At 53.1% G+C, this 18356-nt stretch overlaps 8 protein-coding genes across 8 annotated transcripts; 4 read left to right on the top strand and 4 right to left on the bottom strand.

Annotated features, from left to right (window-relative positions):
- Nucleotides 1-444: 444 nt before the first annotated feature.
- J4E86_002862 (uncharacterized protein) lies at nucleotides 445-2735 on the top strand (the record flags this gene model as incomplete). The annotated part of the gene is made up of 4 exons (XM_051443419.1): nucleotides 445-490; nucleotides 544-581; nucleotides 637-1852; nucleotides 1900-2735. 4 exons carry the CDS (start codon nucleotides 445-447, stop codon nucleotides 2733-2735), a joined length of 2136 nt encoding a protein of 711 aa, XP_051304914.1.
- A 212-nt stretch (nucleotides 2736-2947) lies between these two features.
- On the bottom strand, nucleotides 2948-4533 carry J4E86_002863 (uncharacterized protein; the record flags this gene model as incomplete). Its single annotated transcript, XM_051443420.1, has 3 exons — nucleotides 2948-3429; nucleotides 3493-4023; nucleotides 4236-4533. 3 exons carry the CDS (start codon nucleotides 4531-4533, stop codon nucleotides 2948-2950), a joined length of 1311 nt encoding a protein of 436 aa, XP_051304915.1.
- Nucleotides 4534-5015: 482 nt separating this feature from the next.
- J4E86_002864 (uncharacterized protein) lies at nucleotides 5016-5957 on the bottom strand (the record flags this gene model as incomplete). Its single annotated transcript, XM_051443421.1, has 2 exons — nucleotides 5016-5464; nucleotides 5492-5957. 2 exons carry the CDS (start codon nucleotides 5955-5957, stop codon nucleotides 5016-5018), a joined length of 915 nt encoding a protein of 304 aa, XP_051304916.1.
- A 408-nt stretch (nucleotides 5958-6365) lies between these two features.
- On the top strand, nucleotides 6366-8498 carry J4E86_002865 (uncharacterized protein; the record flags this gene model as incomplete). Its single annotated transcript, XM_051443422.1, has 6 exons — nucleotides 6366-6849; nucleotides 6966-6999; nucleotides 7721-7896; nucleotides 8104-8128; nucleotides 8172-8229; nucleotides 8280-8498. The coding sequence occupies 6 exons, from the start codon at nucleotides 6366-6368 to the stop codon at nucleotides 8496-8498; spliced, it is 996 nt and encodes a 331-aa protein (XP_051304917.1).
- Nucleotides 8499-8759: 261 nt separating this feature from the next.
- On the bottom strand, nucleotides 8760-9651 carry J4E86_002866 (uncharacterized protein; the record flags this gene model as incomplete). Its single annotated transcript, XM_051443423.1, has 2 exons — nucleotides 8760-9485; nucleotides 9547-9651. The coding sequence occupies 2 exons, from the start codon at nucleotides 9649-9651 to the stop codon at nucleotides 8760-8762; spliced, it is 831 nt and encodes a 276-aa protein (XP_051304918.1).
- A 192-nt stretch (nucleotides 9652-9843) lies between these two features.
- On the bottom strand, nucleotides 9844-10710 carry J4E86_002867 (uncharacterized protein; the record flags this gene model as incomplete). Its single annotated transcript, XM_051443424.1, has 1 exon — nucleotides 9844-10710. One exon carries the CDS (start codon nucleotides 10708-10710, stop codon nucleotides 9844-9846), a length of 867 nt encoding a protein of 288 aa, XP_051304919.1.
- Nucleotides 10711-11934: 1224 nt separating this feature from the next.
- Nucleotides 11935-13275, top strand: J4E86_002868 (uncharacterized protein; the record flags this gene model as incomplete). The annotated part of the gene is made up of 5 exons (XM_051443425.1): nucleotides 11935-12100; nucleotides 12148-12204; nucleotides 12253-12756; nucleotides 12807-13137; nucleotides 13188-13275. The coding sequence occupies 5 exons, from the start codon at nucleotides 11935-11937 to the stop codon at nucleotides 13273-13275; spliced, it is 1146 nt and encodes a 381-aa protein (XP_051304920.1).
- A 1000-nt stretch (nucleotides 13276-14275) lies between these two features.
- SIP5 (SNF1-interacting protein) lies at nucleotides 14276-16920 on the top strand (the record flags this gene model as incomplete). Its single annotated transcript, XM_051443426.1, has 2 exons — nucleotides 14276-14686; nucleotides 14743-16920. 2 exons carry the CDS (start codon nucleotides 14276-14278, stop codon nucleotides 16918-16920), a joined length of 2589 nt encoding a protein of 862 aa, XP_051304921.1.
- Nucleotides 16921-18356: the final 1436 nt, after the last annotated feature.

An 18356-nucleotide genomic window follows, 5' to 3' on the forward strand; every position in this document is an offset into this window, starting at 1 on the left:
ACGAGACCGTATCGAGATGAGCTCCGCGAAAGGTCGCTGTTGCCGTGTTGTGATATTTACGACAGAAACACGGCCAGACGCATACATGGGCTTCTGCCTGTTAGCACATTAACAATAAACCACACCGTATGCTTCAGGGTATAGGTTAGCGTCAGCGACATTGAAGAGCCGGGCTGCTCCGCAATATGCGGACGGTAGAGCAGGTTTCGTGATGCCTGCGGGTTCACGGTTTTGGCGGATGAACCAGCGCCTCGGCTCCACCCACAGGCGCCAGCACGCCAGCAAATGCGGAGAGGCGGCAGGCGCGCGACCCTCGTCACGTGTGCGAAACACCAACGTTGACCTCGTGTCTTACTGACCACCAGCGACTCTCACCTGCGATACACGATCGGCTTCGCTGTCGGGACAAGAACGAACCGCTCACAGGCCACCGACATGTCGACAATGATCACATTTGCCGCGAACAACGAGTTTTTCCGGAAGCGCAAAAGTGCGTATAGACCGTGCGCAACACAACAAGCAGCAGCTAACAGCTGCGCGTAGGAGTCCATCGCGCATGCGAATCATGCAAGAAGCGCAGAGTAAGCTACAGCAGTACCGTAAACCAATCAAGGATATCATCTAACGCTATACTAGAAAAGGTGCTCGCATACCTTCGATGATGACGAGGGAGCCACTGGCGGTGGCGGCAACGTTCCCCAAAGTGGTGGCGGAAGCAATCCGACATCCTCAGACAGCCCTGTCGCGAACGGTCAATATCATGATCCCAGGGGAGCGCGTGGAGACTACGGCCATGCTCAATCCACAATGCCGCCGCCGCAAAGTCCGGCCTCGGACCACACAGTCCAAACACCACCCAACTTCTTGGGCTATCTCAATCCTGAAGCCGTCCTGCGAGAGCAAGTTCACTCCGAGCGTGGAAAGACTGCCCAGTCACCCAGTCACCCTCCCATTGGACAATGGATCGAAGAAAGAGATCAGAGACAGACATCGTCTCAAGTGGGTTCAGGCGCTTCGCGGATAGTAGAAACAGGTCCGCATTCCAACCAGGAGGCTCAGGTATCTAGGGCTCTCCTAACCTACCTAGACGCGGTCGGAGTTGATATACTCCCTTCTCGCATGAACCAAACCGCGCTTCTCGAGATCTACTTCAGCTACGTCCATCCGCTGCTCCCGCTTGTGGACAAGGAGCTGTTCTACGAGCAGTACAACTACGGTCGGGAACCTCGAATTCTGATGCAAGCAATCTGTATTGTCGCTTCAAAACACGCAACAGCCGCCAAGCACCTTTACTTGGGTAACGAGACCCAGCCGCTCAATCCACGCGAGTTCTCCCAAAGACTCTACAATGCCGTCATTGTTGGGATCGAAGCGAAGCTAGAGAAGAATCGCGTCGTGCTCATCCAAGTGCTTGCTCTCATATCACTACATTGCGAAGGTCCAGATGGCGCTGAGCAAGCGTCCATGCATCTTGCACAAGCCATCCATCACGCGCATACCTTCGGCCTCCAATTTGGACATCAATGGAAAAACCAAAGTTCAGAATCTCAAGGCAATCTGGAGGACGTATTTTGGTGTCTTTGGAGTCTCGACAAAATCAACGCTTGTATGAACGGAAGACCTTTGCTGATGCACGACCGCGATAATAGCTTGAGACAGCTCCCCCAAGATCCAGAGAAGAGATCAAGCCCATTCGGTATCTGGCTTCAAATCTCTGAGATGTTGGACAAGGTTATCGACTACTATAGGCCTGGTAGAGCTGCTGAAGAAACAGGCTGGGAAGGTGATGACTTCTTAGGGTTTGAAGAGATGGTTGGAGACGGCGAAGACAAGCTCGATGGCCCTATCATGAGTAAGCTGCTTCAAATCCCGAATTTCCATTTTTGCTAATATTTACAGGTCTACTATCGCTTTTCCATCACACCATGTGCATGGCCTCCCACAAATCCCTCTCCATCAACGCGCCGGTCAAGTCAACACCCTCTTACGTCCGACAGAGTCTCTCCGCGACTCGAGTGATCCATCTTCTCAACGCTGAATCCCCCGAGCTCCTCCCACCGCTTCCGATCGTACCCTACGCGCTCGGTGTAGCCCTCAGCGTAGTGTATCGCCACTTCCGCTCTCGCCGCCTGAAGGTCCACGTTAACCGCGCTACCGAAGAATTGAAGCAGTGCGTCCGCCTCCTCGATCGTTTGCGAAACTCGTGGTGGTCTGCAGGCACGACAGCTGATCTCGGACGAGCTGTACTTAGCAATGCAGCAGGGCGCAACACCAACGCTGTCAACACACCGGTACCGGTTCCAGCCGAACCCCGACCGACCGAGCCGAAGACGGAGCCGCCAGCACCGCAAAACGCACATAACAACCAATTGCCACCACAAAATCAGTCGCAACCATGGCCGCAGAACATGGGGGAGACGCCTATCGACCCTCGGCTCCAGCAACACCAAAATCATCCTCACGCCAACTCGCCCATGAACAGTCTTCTCAACCCGATAAGCGCTCCTACGCCCGGTCAACACCCCACAAGCAGCGAACGCGCAGATCGCGCGCCTATGACGGGCCCTCCCGCCGGCTTCGGTTTCGCCGAACAGTCGCCGGACTGGCTCAATTTCGACGCCGCGTTTGAGAACTTTGAAGGCTTGTTGGGAAGTAGCGGTGCGGATCTGAGTAACGAGTTGTTCAAGCCGTTGAACTACGAGACACTGGAGGGATTCTTAGATCCTGCTGCTTAGGTATTGTTTGTATTATACGGGTATTATTCGAGTGCCCTGGGGCTACGTAATGATGGAACGTAGGTATATTGATTAGCTTTGATGGCGTTGTCTATGGCCCGCCTGTGCATTGTCTCCGCCGCGCTTCGATATGTGAGCATCAAAGCTTCCATGCTAAAGTGATGTATCTGCCACGCTGCCTTCTACTACAACTCCGCGTTCCGGCATTCTGCTCATTCTTCCACAACGTCCTCGTCTGATATGGACGTGCCGCTTGTTTGCGACCCTGACTGAGTAGACCCGTGGTCGATATCTGGAGACAGTCGGTGACTAGTGTTCATAGCTGATGTTCCAGTGCGTGAAGGGTGTTTCAGCGTTTGCAAGGCTTCCAGAATCGTCTGGTTTTTTGAACCTGCGTCAACCGATGGCTGCCAATTTCGTGATCGTTGCGAACGCATCGGCAGTTGTGAAGACTGGAACATCTTTAAGTCTGGGGGCAGAGGAGGTGTAGACTGGAGCTCTCCTTTGGCTGGTTCGGGCATGGGCCACATATGCATGGTGAGAGCCCAGTCAGGCTGTATCGTAGTTTCCCACACTTGTGGAAGTATGACCTCACCATCCATGCCGACGAGATCGTAGTGTCCTTCGTGTACGTGTGGTCCAATCACATCGACATGGAGGAAAGCTTGCTTAATCAACTCTTCCATTCCCTTGACTTCAAGTCAGTACCATGCTTACACAAGTCTGACAATACAGAGTCTTACCTTCCATGTCTTACATAAGTCCCACGGGAAGCTGAACTTTCGGCCGACTGCATCCTTGAATTTGATCGGTGCTTTTGACAAGACTATCGCAGGTCGGTCGTAAAGGGGTATCTCTGTCCCACAGATTTGATCCACTAGCGAGGAGAATCCAGTGGAATCGACTAGGTCTAGTTGACACTCTCCCATTCGCACCAAAGTCCGCAATAGTACTGCGACCTCTCTAATCCTGATCGAGCGTCGGGAAGAGTCGTTGAGTAGTGTTATTATCTCCGTAGGCGAGAATATCGTCAGAGAGATAGGTGTATAGGATATGCTTGCAGCGTCCAGTGCTGATGGAGCTTCCGTTAATGTGATAGGCGACTGGACATCGACTTCCAATGTCTTTGCCGCGTTGCCAACGCCGGAGATAATAGGCTGGGGCATTGTAGCTGGAGCTGGCTCCATGATATCCGATGTAGCCAAAACGTGTGTACTTTCTGGCTGCAACGAGTCGTTCCGGGTGGTCGACGTGCGATGCTTCTCCGGAAGTGATTGCACTTCACTTGCTGCGTACGTTGTGACGTCGCCAGTACTGACGGGCTCACTTCAATCAAAGTTAGTGATTGCACAAAGCACGGAAACGTCTTCACTTACAGATTAGCAGCCACCAATAACAGGTTCAACGAATTCAGCCTTGCGTGTAGCGTTTCTCTCAGCTTCTTCATATCATCTGACTTGTACATGGCCCACCCGACTTTCCTACAGTTCTGTGCCATACCCGGATTTGCTAGTCCCCCCAATCGTCTGTCGTATTTCTTGGTCTTGTCCAGATATGACTCAATAATCTTCATAGCCTCCATGGCTATCCATGAAGCCGATTTAAACGTAGCTTGAGCGACATTTCGACTTTCTCCTAGACAGCTGACGCGAATAAATGCTTCTTGCATACATCTTAGCTCACGGAGTGCTGCTCGATAATCTTCGCCTGCGTCATGGCTACCATTGATGGCTTGGATTAGACGCTGTGTCAAGGCGGCTGCACTGATGAAGTCGCCGACAGAGAAGCCAAAAGACATGGTGGGATAGTGAACAGAAATAAACGGAAAACTAGAGTTCAAATAACGATATAAGGTAGCTTAGGAAAGCAGCACAGGGCGGAGTCGCACTTGAGGCAAGGCGCACTCAGCCTTGGTGGGGTAAATATGCATGTAGGCACTGCCACACCACTAAGCAGTACACCATCATTATATTGGCCATCACGTCAGCAAATCAAGAGTCTTGCGATTGGAAAGAAATGGCCTGCATACTCAGATGTCAACGTCAGTTTGGGCTAGCATGAACGCAGTACGAGTTGTTGTTGCGACCTGCCCTGTGGAGACGTTTGCATTTCCGTACCCTATCCATCGCCCCAGAGGTTCTTTGAGTTGTAATACTTGTTCAACAGTGTATTCTTGCGCGAAGTGGTGGCTGGTGTGTCTTACTCTCTTGCACCTCAGGCACCTGCCAGACCTCACGATCTCTTCCCACGCGACCAGGCTACATCCGCAGGGCCCGAAGTCTACGCCCTTTCCCTATACTTAGCCCCCAACTCGGACATTCTACTCTTCCAAAACTCCAATCTCGCACTGTCGCAAACATCCCCGCCCCCTTGACTGGCCCAAAGATCACCCGGTGGCAACGTCTCCGTCCCAGCTTCACAAAGCTTTTCAATCTCATCTCCCGCAATCCGGAACCATGCCTCAGCAGCCGGTATGTGCAGATCAGTCTTCTTGCCCTTGCGTGTGTTTGGCGAGTGTTCAAGGGCTGTCGCCAAGGTCATGCGGGCCATGCGAACCCCATTTGCAAGGACTGGAATTGTCTGTGCCCTATCGCTTGTGGCTCTGAGGGCGAGGAAAGTATTGAAGTTCTTCCATAACGTCTTTGCAGTCTCAAGGTCCGCTGGTGATGGTGTATCTGAAAGGTACTGCTCAGGCCCTATGTTGACGAGTAAGCCAACGAACAAAGCAACTACCGCCCATAATGGGCATCTCTTACCTTGAAAGCGCTCTGTTATCTCCATAATCAAGTCTGGCAAGTCCTTCCACAGTCTCTTCCCTCCATACCCCATCACAAGAGTTTCTCCTGGCTCGATAGGCACCGACGCGCCGGCGTGGCCTATGTGATCGATGACGACCGTTTCATGACTCTCGTTGATAGCGTCGGGGAGACTTGCCAGTTCCACAATGTAGTCCACCAGTGCTTTCAGCGCATCTTCGTCCGCGATCTTTTCTGCGGAGGTGACATATATGCCAATAACGTCATACCAGGCTTTCGGTTCAGAGGAGACGAGAGAAGCTGTCTTGGACGCCGAGTCCTTGGCCGAGGCTTTGCCAGTCATTGTATTCTCAAAAATGCGGTAGAGCTGCCACAATGTGGATTTCTTTGCAATGGCCCCAGAATCTCCCTCAAGGAGGCGGCCTAACCAGCCCTCTTCTTGATTCTGTACCCAATCGCTGGCCATGTTTGCTTCAGGCTACGGTCCGGTAATCTTTCGAACAGAGACTGTAACTCGTATATACTAGGAAGCTTTAGGTATGAAGGCGTTCGCGGTGTCGTACCATACCTAGATCCCCATAGCCTTGTAATGATTAGCTGAAGCAACAGAACCTGTGGTGTTCAGTTTGCTCGAAAGCGTACGCGAAATCATGCGAGCGCCTTTCGCGACCCTGCGCTTGTGCCCCGCATACACGTGATCAGGCTGAGTGCCCAGGTGGTGGCTTCCTCCCGAAGTCATCTTCCTTCCGCGTGTCAGCGTGAAATCTCTGATCTTCGTTCCGAACTAACCTTGCAACTTCTTAAATGCCTAGGTAGCTGGCCAATAGTCTCTTACATTCCTTTCCGAAGCATCAGACGCTCACACCTATTTACCATGGCTGAAGCGGACGATCAAGAGTCTGAAACCTTCAGCCTTGCCACACCATCGAGCCGTAAAAGAAAGCGAACAGCTCCATTCGCTTCAGGTGAATCTTCCGTTGCTGCAGCTGAGGTTCTTCCTGAGACGATATGTGAGGTGTGTCTTAACCTCGGAAACGAGGTCTGGGACCCTGACTATCGCGAAAGGCACGGTCTTGGAACATGTGGGCCGCACAGTAAGCCGGTATGGGAAGTTGCTATTACTGCACAAAAGGGCTGCCCAGGTTGCGAGATCATTGCTTGGGCGCTTGAACCTTACATGGAACGACTGCAAGACAAAGGACAGCAAGTCGATATCGACATTGGACGTGCTGGGCAGATGTTCATGGGCGTGCTGACCTACTTTTACCGCAAGAGCTCCGAAGATGGCTTATGGTTAAAACTTGTGCTCAAAAGTACACCTTTCGAGTTCGTTGAAACTGCTCGCCCTCGTTCAAACAGTAAGTGGGATTACGACGCTATTTCAGAATCGATACTACAGTCTTGCTGATTCAAGAAGATTTGTCAAGTCCTTGGTATTCTATACCACCGACTCCAATGGTCACTTGCCACACAGGCTCTGCAGCTGCTGTCAGAAGAGTAAGAGATTGGTATTTTGACTGCTTGTCTGGTCACCAAAAATGTCTTTCGGGTTCCCGCTCGCCACTCCCAACAAGGGTGATACACATCCAAGGACCCAACAAAGTTAAACTATTCAGTTCGGATACCCAAGTTGCTGAGTACGCTTGTTTAAGCCATTGCTGGGGAGGACAGGCTGTGATTCAGACCACTACAAGAAATTTTGACCAGTTTACTGTCAATATTCCTTGGGAAGAGCTGCCCAAAACCTTCAAAGATGCAATTCAGTTTGCCAATAGTATTGGCTTCAAGTATCTATGGATCGACTCCCTCTGTTAGTGCTCCTTGGTTCTTGAATCGAAAGACTTTATTGCAACTGGCTCACTGTGATTCAGGTATCATTCAAGACTCGATTGATGATTGGCGTCATGAAGGAAGTCGAATGTCGCATATCTATGCAAATGCATCTATGACATTATCAGCAACATGGGCAGCGAACCCTCATCAAGGATGTTTCGTCACGCTTGATGAGCGGTTCACGTCGCGTACGAGAACATTTACGGACAGCGACGACAAGACATATGAGCTTCACTGTCACGAGGTGCTGGGTGATATGAAAACGCCGCTCTTTGAAAGAGGCTGGGTCTTCCAGGAGCGGATGCTATCTACAAGAATTGTTCACTTCATGGAGCAGGAGCTCTGGTGGGAATGTCGAGAGTGCTTTCATTGCGAATGTGATGGCTTCGATCACAGGTTTGATCGCAGGGACCGTCAGGGCGCGCTCGAATTGAGCGAGCTATCACCGCTCGAGAGTATCGAAGAAAATTGGGAGCACTTGATCGAGACATACTCGTCAAAGTCACTCACATACCCAGGCGACATATTTCCTGCCGTACAAGCGCTGGCTAAGCTCATTCCCTCAAAGATGGGTAAATACCTGGCGGGGCATTGGGAGGGCACTTTCATCTCAAGTCTTGGCTGGCTCCCCTCCAAGCCAATACGAAACAAACGCAATAATTGGCGCGCTCCCTCCTGGTCGTGGGCTGCAGCCCAAGGTCCAGTAGCCTGGCGTATGCGATACATTCGTCCCATCATAGCATGTGCCACTCTCCTCAGCGCCCTAACAATACCTAAAGGAGATGATCCTATGGGTCAGATATCGTATGGATTTGCTATCTTACGGGGGAAATTTCTGACACTAGAGAGACAAGAACTGGAACATGGGCATGATCACGGCCTTGTACTGGAGGGAGAGCGTTTTGGTAAGTTTGATGGCTGCACAGTTGGATGGGACAATGTGTGCCGTGGCAAGGTCGCTAAGCGGGTCTTCGTTTTTTTGCTCTTTGCAGCCGATGTCGTCTACGACAAACGACAATTCTGGCTCATACTGGAGGCCGTAGAAGGAAAAGAAGGCGATTATGCGCGTATTGGTACACTTCTGGTAAACGTCTTAGAAGGGTCGGGCTACCGCACGAGACTGTCGCGCGCATTGAATGACAAAGCAGTGGAGATGGATGTGAAAATCGTCTGAATGCGCGACTACATTCACTGAATCACACTCGTATAGTTACAAAGAACACCCAGATCCTCACTTCCGTGTATGTTAGAGAAGATCCAATCGCTCACATTCCCACCTGACACGATGTACAAGTATAGTTCCTATCGCATCAGACAACGACTCCACGTTGGCTATCTGTCTAGAGCACGTGTCCAACTGCTTTGCCCTGAGTCTACCATGCTTCAGGCACATATGCTCTCACTCCGACCCTTCCCCTCAGTCACCATAACCTCCTCAGCTCTCCCCCCTCGTCTCCTTCTCCATAACAACCGCATCCTTCTTCGCTGGCCTCTCCCCAAAAATTTGACTCCCCACCCTAACCTCATCACTCCCCAATTTAATCGCCCCCTCAAAATCCGCACTCATACCCATACTCAACTCCAACTGGCCCTCTTCCCAGCCCAACTCCTTAACCACCTGATCCCTAACCTCCCTCAGTTTAACAAAATCCTCGTTTTCGGTCTCGGGCGTCGTGGCTTGACTGCGCGCAATGGCGCCGATGGTCATGAGGCCGTGGAGGAGGAGATGTGGGCATTTCTCTATGATGTGCCGGCATAGCGCGAGTGTGTCGGAGGGTTCGACGCCGGATTTGGATTCTTCGCCGGAGGTGTTGACCTGGACTTTCACGCGCAGTTTCTCTTCCACTTCTTCGTCCCCGCCTTTCTCAACCAACGCTCTCCTCCCCTTCTCCAGCTCATTCGCCTTCTTCTCACTATCCACACTGCTCACACACCATAGATTCGGCACCTGTTCAGCCAGCTGCTTGCACTTGTTCGATTGCAATCCGCCGATCATGTGCCATTTTATGGAGCGGGGCAGGATTTTGTGCTTCTCGAGGAGTTCTTGGACGTAGTTTTCGCCGAAGTGGGTTTGGAGGGGTGGTTGTGAAGGGGAGGATGGTTTGTGTAGCGCGAGGATATCGTTTGCGGGTTTGAGTTTGGAGACGGCGATGAGGCGGACCTGGAATGTCGCGTGTTAGCAGCTGGGCTTTGGGGGGATTGGAGGGATGGGTGGGCGTTACTTCTTTGCTGCCTTGGCGGGCGGCGTTGATGCGCGAGGTTATGCTCGCGATGTTCTCGGTGAGTTGCTTCGCGCGTTGGGGGTTTATGTGCATGTCTTCGGCCATGGTTGATGCAGGGCTATGATGGTGTTCGCGTGTTCAGCCCTGCGACTCGCTTGGATGAAGACGTCAGATCGGCGTTACTGTTATCTCCGTTCCATGCACGAGTCATCACTTTTGCATGCTGATACAGGTAAACCAAGGGCTTGGCTATCGATTAATGTACTTCTAGGCGACGATGCAAAGGTATAATTGATGCTAAGGTGCCCCTACGACAGGCTGCGAAGTCTGCCAGGACTCGCTGACCCGCTGCAACCATTTTTCGCTCCCACCAAAGGCAGGGTCCACCAACAAGTCGTGATCGGTACCTGGGAGCACTTCATTCTTGTAATCATAGCTTTGGCTCGGTACCCATATCGCATTGAACCAATCCCTGCCTTTATCGCCGACCAATTGGTCTTGTTCTGCGTGCATGCAGTCGATATCCCAGATCCGTCTGTTTCCTGCCAGTCGGTCGTCTTCGCCAATGGTCTTGGACAGGAGCTGTACCGCGTCGTTAAGATCTTCCCATTCGACTATGGGAGTACTCCATGGAACAGAGCGTCTCAAGAACATCTGTGTGTCCATTGAGACGCCGTCCACGGACTCTGCGAAAACGAACTTGGTAATGTAGTTTCGCAGATCATCCACGACTTTTGGATCGTCAAGTGCAACGTCGTAGAGAGTGTCGCGAGGGCCATCATTTGGCTCTCTAGGCTCAGTTGTTTCAGGCGCTGCAAGAGCGACTGGGCCTGCGGTAGGGCTTGAGCGCGACAAGGAAGTGGATATCCCTTGAACGAAGGTGCCGCTCAAGCCAACCAGCGGAACGACATTCTGATTAATGAATCTGGCGACGGGGCCCATTTTCCCTATTAGAGACGCGGGAAGAAGCCCAGTAGCCTGTAGATGCGTCATCTTCGTGTGCGAGTAGTGTACCCACGGAGCGAAGAAACAGATGTATGGATGGTTGGGATTCAGCAAATGTGGATAGGCGAGGATAAGGTTCATGAGGTAGATGTCGCCTCCACTGTGACTAGCAACCGAAACATGCTCGATATTCAAATGCGCCAGGAGTTGGGGAACCATTTCTACGTGGATAAGTTAGCCGCCTTAGTGAGAGAACGTGTTCACCAACCGAGCCAGGTCTGAATCCGCTTCTCAGGCTTCACAGCATCACTGCCACCAACCCCAGGACGATCCGGATGAATAATTCGGACATGATGCCTCTTTGCTAATTGATCCAAAGGGGAGTAAGACAGGCGCTGGCCAAACATCGCTCCACAAAATAAGACGACTGCGTTGCTGTCGGCGTCGCCAAAGTCGGAGTAGGATACATGATAGGGTTCGGGTCGGTCAGCATCAGGGTCGGCGGGAAGCACGAAACTGCGGTGGAACCTTCGATCGCAGATGAATTCAAGCGTACCCATGGTGAGGGGATAAGAAGAGTTTGTTGGTAGGATTGTTGAGGTGAGTACGTTCGATCCTTCCAGGTACCTCCAGCCCATCAGCTGCCAAGCATGGGTATGTCAGGCAACCAGACACGCGGCAGGAGGCTGCAGGCGCTATTGGATGTCAAGGGACGAACGCTACTTTTGCGTAAGTTCTGTCATCGCAATCCCCACCAGAGGTGCCGCGATTTGGTGTAACATGTTGAGACATAGCCTATAATATTTTGATTGTTGAAGAGGGTAGGTGAGGAATTCAATCGCTCGGGCACAGGACTGAAGCTTCGTCATGCGGAAGGATGAGGTGACAACACCAATTCTCAGAGAAAACGAATGTCGAAAAGCGAGTCGAGTGTATTCTGCAGATGCCAGAGATCCAGCTGCGATGGAATCTGGTGACGTCGAAGGCTCGCTGCAGCACGAAAGGGCATCCCCGGAGCAAGCCTCATCACATCCGGCTCGTCGCCCCACATGGCAAGTAACGTGCCGCAGAACCGCCTGCGCGTCTTGCCCTCCACACCCCATCAAAGACCAACCCCAGATTTGATCTAGTAAACAAGACACAATGCACTCAGGTGTCTACTTAGAGCATAGAGACGCCCGGCTAAGGCACCTAGTACCTGCAGGAGGTGCCGGAGTAATACTTCAGACAGATTGCTTTATATGGCCAAGCCCCCGTTTAACCCCGGATACACCCATGACGCCAGTGATGATTAATATCAAGGCGAACTTCTAGAAATGAAGGTGCATGCAGTTTGGAGGGGCGCTTTTGGATTGCAATGTATAAAGATGTGGGTGCTGTAGGTTGAATGTTTGTTGGCGCGGTCGCTCTTTCCCACTACAGTACTTCCTAGCCTACTTCACCATGAGGTATCTCCCAGTCGCTCTTGCCGCTGCAGCAGCACAAGGTGCGCTCGCACACCCAGGCTCTCCACATCCAGATGCGCAGGGGAGGTACACGATTGAGGCCGAGGGAATCAGGGCGCAATTTATTCCCTATGCTGCTACTCTCACCAACCTTTTCGTCAAAGGTAGAATAAACTTAGAATGCTACATGGCGTCTACTAATAGAATATAGATCCGGCAGGCCAGGAGCTAGATATCGTCCTAGGTTACGACAACACGTCTTACTACCGTAAGCTGCTGTTGCGCATGCATCGCAATACAACCTAACAATCTCCAGCCGTCGACCCGGGACATCCCGTTTACAATGCCATCCCAGGCCGATATGTCAACCGCATTGGCAACGGCGAATACTCCATTGACAACGTCACGTACCACACTGAGAAGAACGATGGCCCAAACACCCTCCACAGCGGTACAAATAACTGGTCCTTCAGGACGTGGAACGTCAGCGCCGTGACCAATTCGTCCATCACCTTCTCCATCAGCGATGCTTCCAACTCCTCGCTGGGTATGATTGGCCGTGTGGATGCGAGCGTCACGTACTCGGTCTCGAAGAACAAGTGGCACATCTCCATGGATGCCACATCGCCCGAGGCCAAGACGCCGCTCATGCTGACGCAGCATACTTACTTCCAGCTCGATGCCTTCAAACGCCCTGACAACCGCACGGTCTGGAACCACACTGTGTACATGCCAGAGGCCAAGCGTGCGCTCGTCGCCGATGCGAACGCTCTTCCCACTGGCGAGATTGCGCAAATCCCCGCCGGAGCCATTGATGATTGTGAGTAATCTCTCTATGAACCTAATATGGGTTGATATTGATTTGATTAGTCTGGTCCGCACCGCATGAACTTGGGTTTGCATCAGGCAACGAAGAATTCGAGAACCACTGCGGAAACGGATGCCACGGCTACAACGGCGCCTGGGCATTCAACGAGGCCAGGAACAAGAGCGCAGCTGTGCTCACGCTATCGAGCGCATACAGTGGCATTGAGGCCAAGTTGACGACGAACCAAGACGCCGTTGTCCTCTACACGTGCAATTGGAACGACGGAAAGAGCGAGTTCAAGAGCACGCAGGGGGTTGTTGGCCAAGACAAATTCATCCCGCGCGACGGGTGCATCGCTATTGAGGCCCAAGACTACGTTGATGGCATCAACCAGTAAGTCGATGATGACGTCGTTTCAGGCACAAGCTAATATTGTTGAACAGTCCGGAGTGGGGTCGGCTGGACAAGCAGATCTCGGGCCCTGGAGACAAATACCACTGGGAGTCGTCGTGGGAATTTGGAACGATCTGACATGAGGCGGTAGCGGCCTTTGAAGGGGCGCGAGGGTTGTGAGGCTAGCAGTGGACACGGCGTAGGACGGGAGGTAGTAAGCAACATGTTATGCAACCCCATTGACCAAGTGTCAATGTCTGGAGCCCCGCATTTGGGCGGGGTGCAGTGCTCGCGTGTCGCCCAACGTCTGCTTGGTAGCGAACAGCACAGTGTTTGAGGGCGAATTTCGAGTGTTTGTTGATAACGAAGCGGTGATGTTGGTGGTCGCCGACTGCGGGCGGGAATAGCAGACTGGGACAAGGCCCAAGGTTGGTTCCTGGTATTGGTATCGTGGCGGCGCGGGCTAAGCGGCACAAGCTCCAGGACCTAGCTGCTGCATGCCATGGCTGCATATAGGCCCAGATGTCGCCAGCACGCAGCCTGTTTGCTCTCCCATCGTGCACCCTCGTCACTACTCGACTCTGTGAATGATGGTGAAGGCATGCTGAGCTGACATGATCGACGGCTGCTCCTGACGCCTGATTGCCTTTTCCATCGCCCCGCCCATTCGGCCCTAAGCTTCCTACATACGCAACATTCATTTGCGATCGACAGTCCGCTGCGTAGCTGCCAAGCAACGACATCATCCAGGAATCGTCGACTCCAGGGCGCCATCACTCCAGGGTTGCTCGTCGACACCCACTCCCCACTGCCCTTGCCTCTGCCTGCCTCGCCCATGCGCCCCTTTTGTCGATCGCGACTACTCTGTCTATCTAATCGCATCTCGTGAGGCGCGTCGGAAAGGGCCACCCACGGCCAGTCCCCAGCATCGATGTCCTTGTGACACCGGCTATCTTGCACCGGACACGCCCACCACCTCTCCCTCGCTAGCCGTCGCGATAACGACCTGATCCCTGCCCGCACAGACTGCGTCACTGGCACTTGGGCATCCACGGCCCGCCCTGCTGCGAGCCCGGCGCGATCCGCTTTCACCATCGATAATCCAATTCCTCCATCCATCCATCCTTCCACCCGCACCATGGGCAACTCGCAGGGCAAAGAGGCCACGCCGGAGCGGAGAGGCCACGCCCGCCGCTCCAGCGCCCACCAGCCCACCTCGCCCTCGACTGCCGGGCCCGCCGCAGCCACACACGACAGGCCGGGGAACAGTCCCTATGGCAACTCGCGGAGAGACAGAGGCAGCAGACCGGACCTGTCTTTCCTCGGCATCCGCACCGGCGACAATGCCGAACGCGACCCCGCCCTCGAACCGCGCCGGGAGACAAAGGCGGAGCGCGAGGCCCGCAAGCTGGAGAAGGACCGCATCCTGAGGGCCCAGGAGCGCGAGAGGAGTTTGAAGGAGGAAGGCGTCGACGGAGGATACCTGGTCACGCTCGGGGTATACACGGGACCAGAGGACTTTAGCAAGCCCACGGTCCGGCAGCTACAGGTATGCCTCTATCCGTGATACGAGGATGATACGAGAACTGAACTCACACGTGATAGATTGAGCGACGACTTGCTCCCTTCTGGCGGGGTCTCGATGACCACGAAGATACTTGGACTGAGCACCAGCTCGTTGAAGTCGTCAACGGCCGCCCACTGCCCGCCGCAGACGACATCCCTCCCGAAGAGCCGCCTCGAGTCACCACGAACAACCACCTCAGCACGGCATGGAACCCTCGCAGCTCGGAGCCCAGTCTCAACAAGCTCACAGTGCCCATGGGCGCTCGCTCCATGTCCCAAGAGCCAGAGCGCGGAGGTGGCCTCTCCCCGTCGAATCCCACCTTCTCCCTCCCCTCGCCTGGCTCTCCGATCGCGAACAACTCCTCGTCCTCGCCATTCTTCCGTGGCCGCGCCAAAACACTTGCCTCTCTCGCGACCGGTTCCCGCAATGCTTCGCAGTCTGACATGGCCCCGCAAGAACTACACCTCCCCAAAGACCCGTACGTTAATGGCCAACGGGTTGAGGCTTTTCTCTACAAGAATGCCTCCGAGTGCCCCATCTGCTTCATGTACTACCCGCCACATTTGAACAAGACGCGTTGCTGCGATCAGCCCATCTGCTCAGAGTGCTTCGTTCAGATCAAGAGACCCGATCCGCATCCACCAGAGCACCACGGAGAACCAGGCGCTGAGGGTGCGCAATCTGCTGAGCCGGAGGAAGAGGTTCAGCTGGTCTCGGAAGCAGCTGCTTGCCCGTACTGCACACAAACTGAGTTTGGAGTGACCTACGAGCCGCCGCCTTTTAGGAGAGGGCTCGTTTATAATGGGCAGGGTCATAACGGCATGGGTAGCGCGACGTCGGCAATGTCATCCACCTCGTCCTTGAATTCGCCCACTGCGGCCGGCCCTGGTAGAAGAAGGGCGACGTCACTGGCAGTCACGGACAAGACTGTGATAACAACCGACATGGTGCGGCCTGATTGGGCCAAGAAACTGGCAGACGCGAAATCCCACGCTTTGCGAAGGGCTGCCGCGGCTACTGCGCTACACAATGCTGCATACATGATGGGAAATCTTCCACAAGGAGAGAGCCGGTTCGGCCTTGGAAGACGAAGGCGGATCTTCACTGGCGACAGCGCTGGTAGCAGTGGACACGGGACACCACGACGTGAAGGTGAAAGCTCGTCTGGTCAGCCAGGAAACTCGGGCGACCTATACCCCAGCCGAATAAGCTCTAGGAGAGGGAACAGGATTGACGACCTCGAGGAGCTTATGATGATGGAAGCAATACGCCTGAGTCTGGCAGCCGAGGAAGATCGCAAGAAGAGGGAAGAGAAGGACGCCGCCAAAGAAGCCAAGAAGGAGGGTAAGAAGAAGGCCAAGGAAATCAAGAAAGTTGCCAAAGCCCAACGGAATATCGGCAGTGGCTTCCACCCCATCGAGATTGATGGCATCGACGAAACGGAAGCGGGCAGCTCTTCGGCGGCTGGGAAAGGAAAGGGAGTTGATCGGTCTGGTGGCGCCGGTGGCTTTAATCCCATGTCAGAACCGACGTCGACTTTGAACACGCCGGCTACCAAGGACGACCCGCAGAAGCATCTTGAAGCCAGTCGCGCACAGATTCAGCGAGAGAAATCTGACACCAGCAATCCGGCTCCTTCTCATCTCGAGCGCAATAAATCCAACGCCTCCTCGTCCTCGTCTTCGTTCGCCGACTCATTCCAAAACTCACTACAACAGCAAGAGAACCAAAACCTCGCACCTGGCTCTTCTTACGTGCCTAGTTCAAACGCATCAGGCATCAGCTTAGCCCAGGGCGACACCGATACTCCTCCACAGGATTCGAATAGCACGGAGCCAATGTTCAACTTCCAAAGTCTTACAAAGGCGATCACCCCCGAAGACGACAACAAGAATGAGAACAAGCCTCAATATATCGAGGACGTGGGCGAGACGCATACCGAAGAGAAAGCTACGACTGCGAACGGCAAAGCGCCTGAAGCTCCAACAGCCGCAGAGAGCCAGACCTCAGACCCGCTAGCTGAGAGCACAACGACGCTCAGGCCGAGTGAAGAGACACCAAAGACGCAGGACACCCACTCAAACGACGACGACGCAATTAGCCCCGCGCCGCCCATTCAACTCGTCTCAGACGACCACTCCCCCTCACACTTCGACCAGAAGCACCTCGGCGAAGTAAGCATGATGCACGAGTTGAACCACCAAGCCACGCAGTGAAATCCTTCCATCACAACAACATGACCAATTTCCTTTGTCTCGATCTTCACATCAACATGCATTCGAATCGGTGTTTATCATATCAATCAAACAAACGGCGCAAACGGGGGACATGGGAGTTGAACAATCGCTACAGAATCTTAGTGTCTATTCTGTGTTTCGGTTATCTCTGGTTCCGTGGGTTCATCGGGGCGTGGGAAGGTCTATGTTTTTTTTCCTGGGATAAAATTGCTGGGATCATGCGGATGGGCAAGTGAAAGCCTGTCTGTTGAGCTAGATGTCATGGAAAGAGAATGCATTTTATCACAAGATCATCTTGAGTGGAGTATGTTGAGCATGTACTTCGATCGGGGGGTATTCATATCAAATATAAAGAACAAAGCAAAAGCTCAAACTAACTCCTTGCACCACGACCTGCGCGTGCGGTTTCCCCTCGTTTCCTTCCAGCCCACAACATCTTTCCTGCTGTCCATCCCATCGTCATGCTTCCTTCACACCTTGACTCACGGCCTGTGAGAACCTAGCCTTTAAAGTGTTATTACCCTAGTTGCGAGCCGTGACGTAACGGCACGTTGTCTGAGTTCAACAAATACACAATTTCTAGGGCTTTGGAAGGCCTCTAGGAATTGTGTATTTGTTAAATTCAGACATCGCGTCGTTTTGCTATGACGGATCATGTATGCTAGGGTAACAACAGTTTAATGGCTGGGTGCTTGGAATAGTTGTGTGTGCTGTTACGATACGTGGTTGTGAGGCTGAGTCTGGGATGGGGCAGCGATGGGTGGCCAGCTGTTCTGTGAGAGCTGTGTTTAGTTGTGTGGTTGTGTTGTGGTATTGTTGTGTTGATGGCGCGATGACCAGGTTGAACGGGAGAAGATGAAGCCATGCGCCGTACTCCCAAATCCAATAAACGCCGTTGGTATCATGCCATGCCATGCCATCGTATAACTCGTCATCCCATGTCGTGAAGTCGTTAATGTTCCCTCTCTTATTATTCATCTCAGTATACCAATGCCGTAATGTCCCTCACACTCAAGTGCTGCAACGCAGCGCTACTCTGGCCTCCCAACCTCGTAAAGTAGAGTGATGCTAGATCCATAGTTGTGCGGAGCATAGCTGTGGGCTTGCCAGGGTGGTAGAGATCGAGGAGTGTGAGGGCCCAGCAGGCGATTTGGATGATGAGCAGCGAGGCTATGCAGAGGCGGAAGGAGGAGTCCTTGCCCATTGTGTGTGCGTGTTGTTTGGTTGTTTTATGAGGTGTCGTAGTGGAGTGTTGGTGATTTCCGTAGTGGCGGGATGGAGTAAGTAGTGGAATGCGGGGTTCCCAATTTCTTTGTTGTGTATATCCGTGACGGCCGTTCGTTTCGTGATCGTTTATTATCGTGAAGCTCGGATGCTCAATCTTCTTGACCCAAAATAACAAAGCGAAGAAAATG

Source organism: Alternaria arbusti (assembly GCF_024043155.1).
Source record: "Alternaria arbusti strain BMP 1465 chromosome Unknown scaffold_3, whole genome shotgun sequence".
NCBI lineage: Eukaryota > Fungi > Ascomycota > Dothideomycetes > Pleosporales > Pleosporaceae > Alternaria > Alternaria arbusti.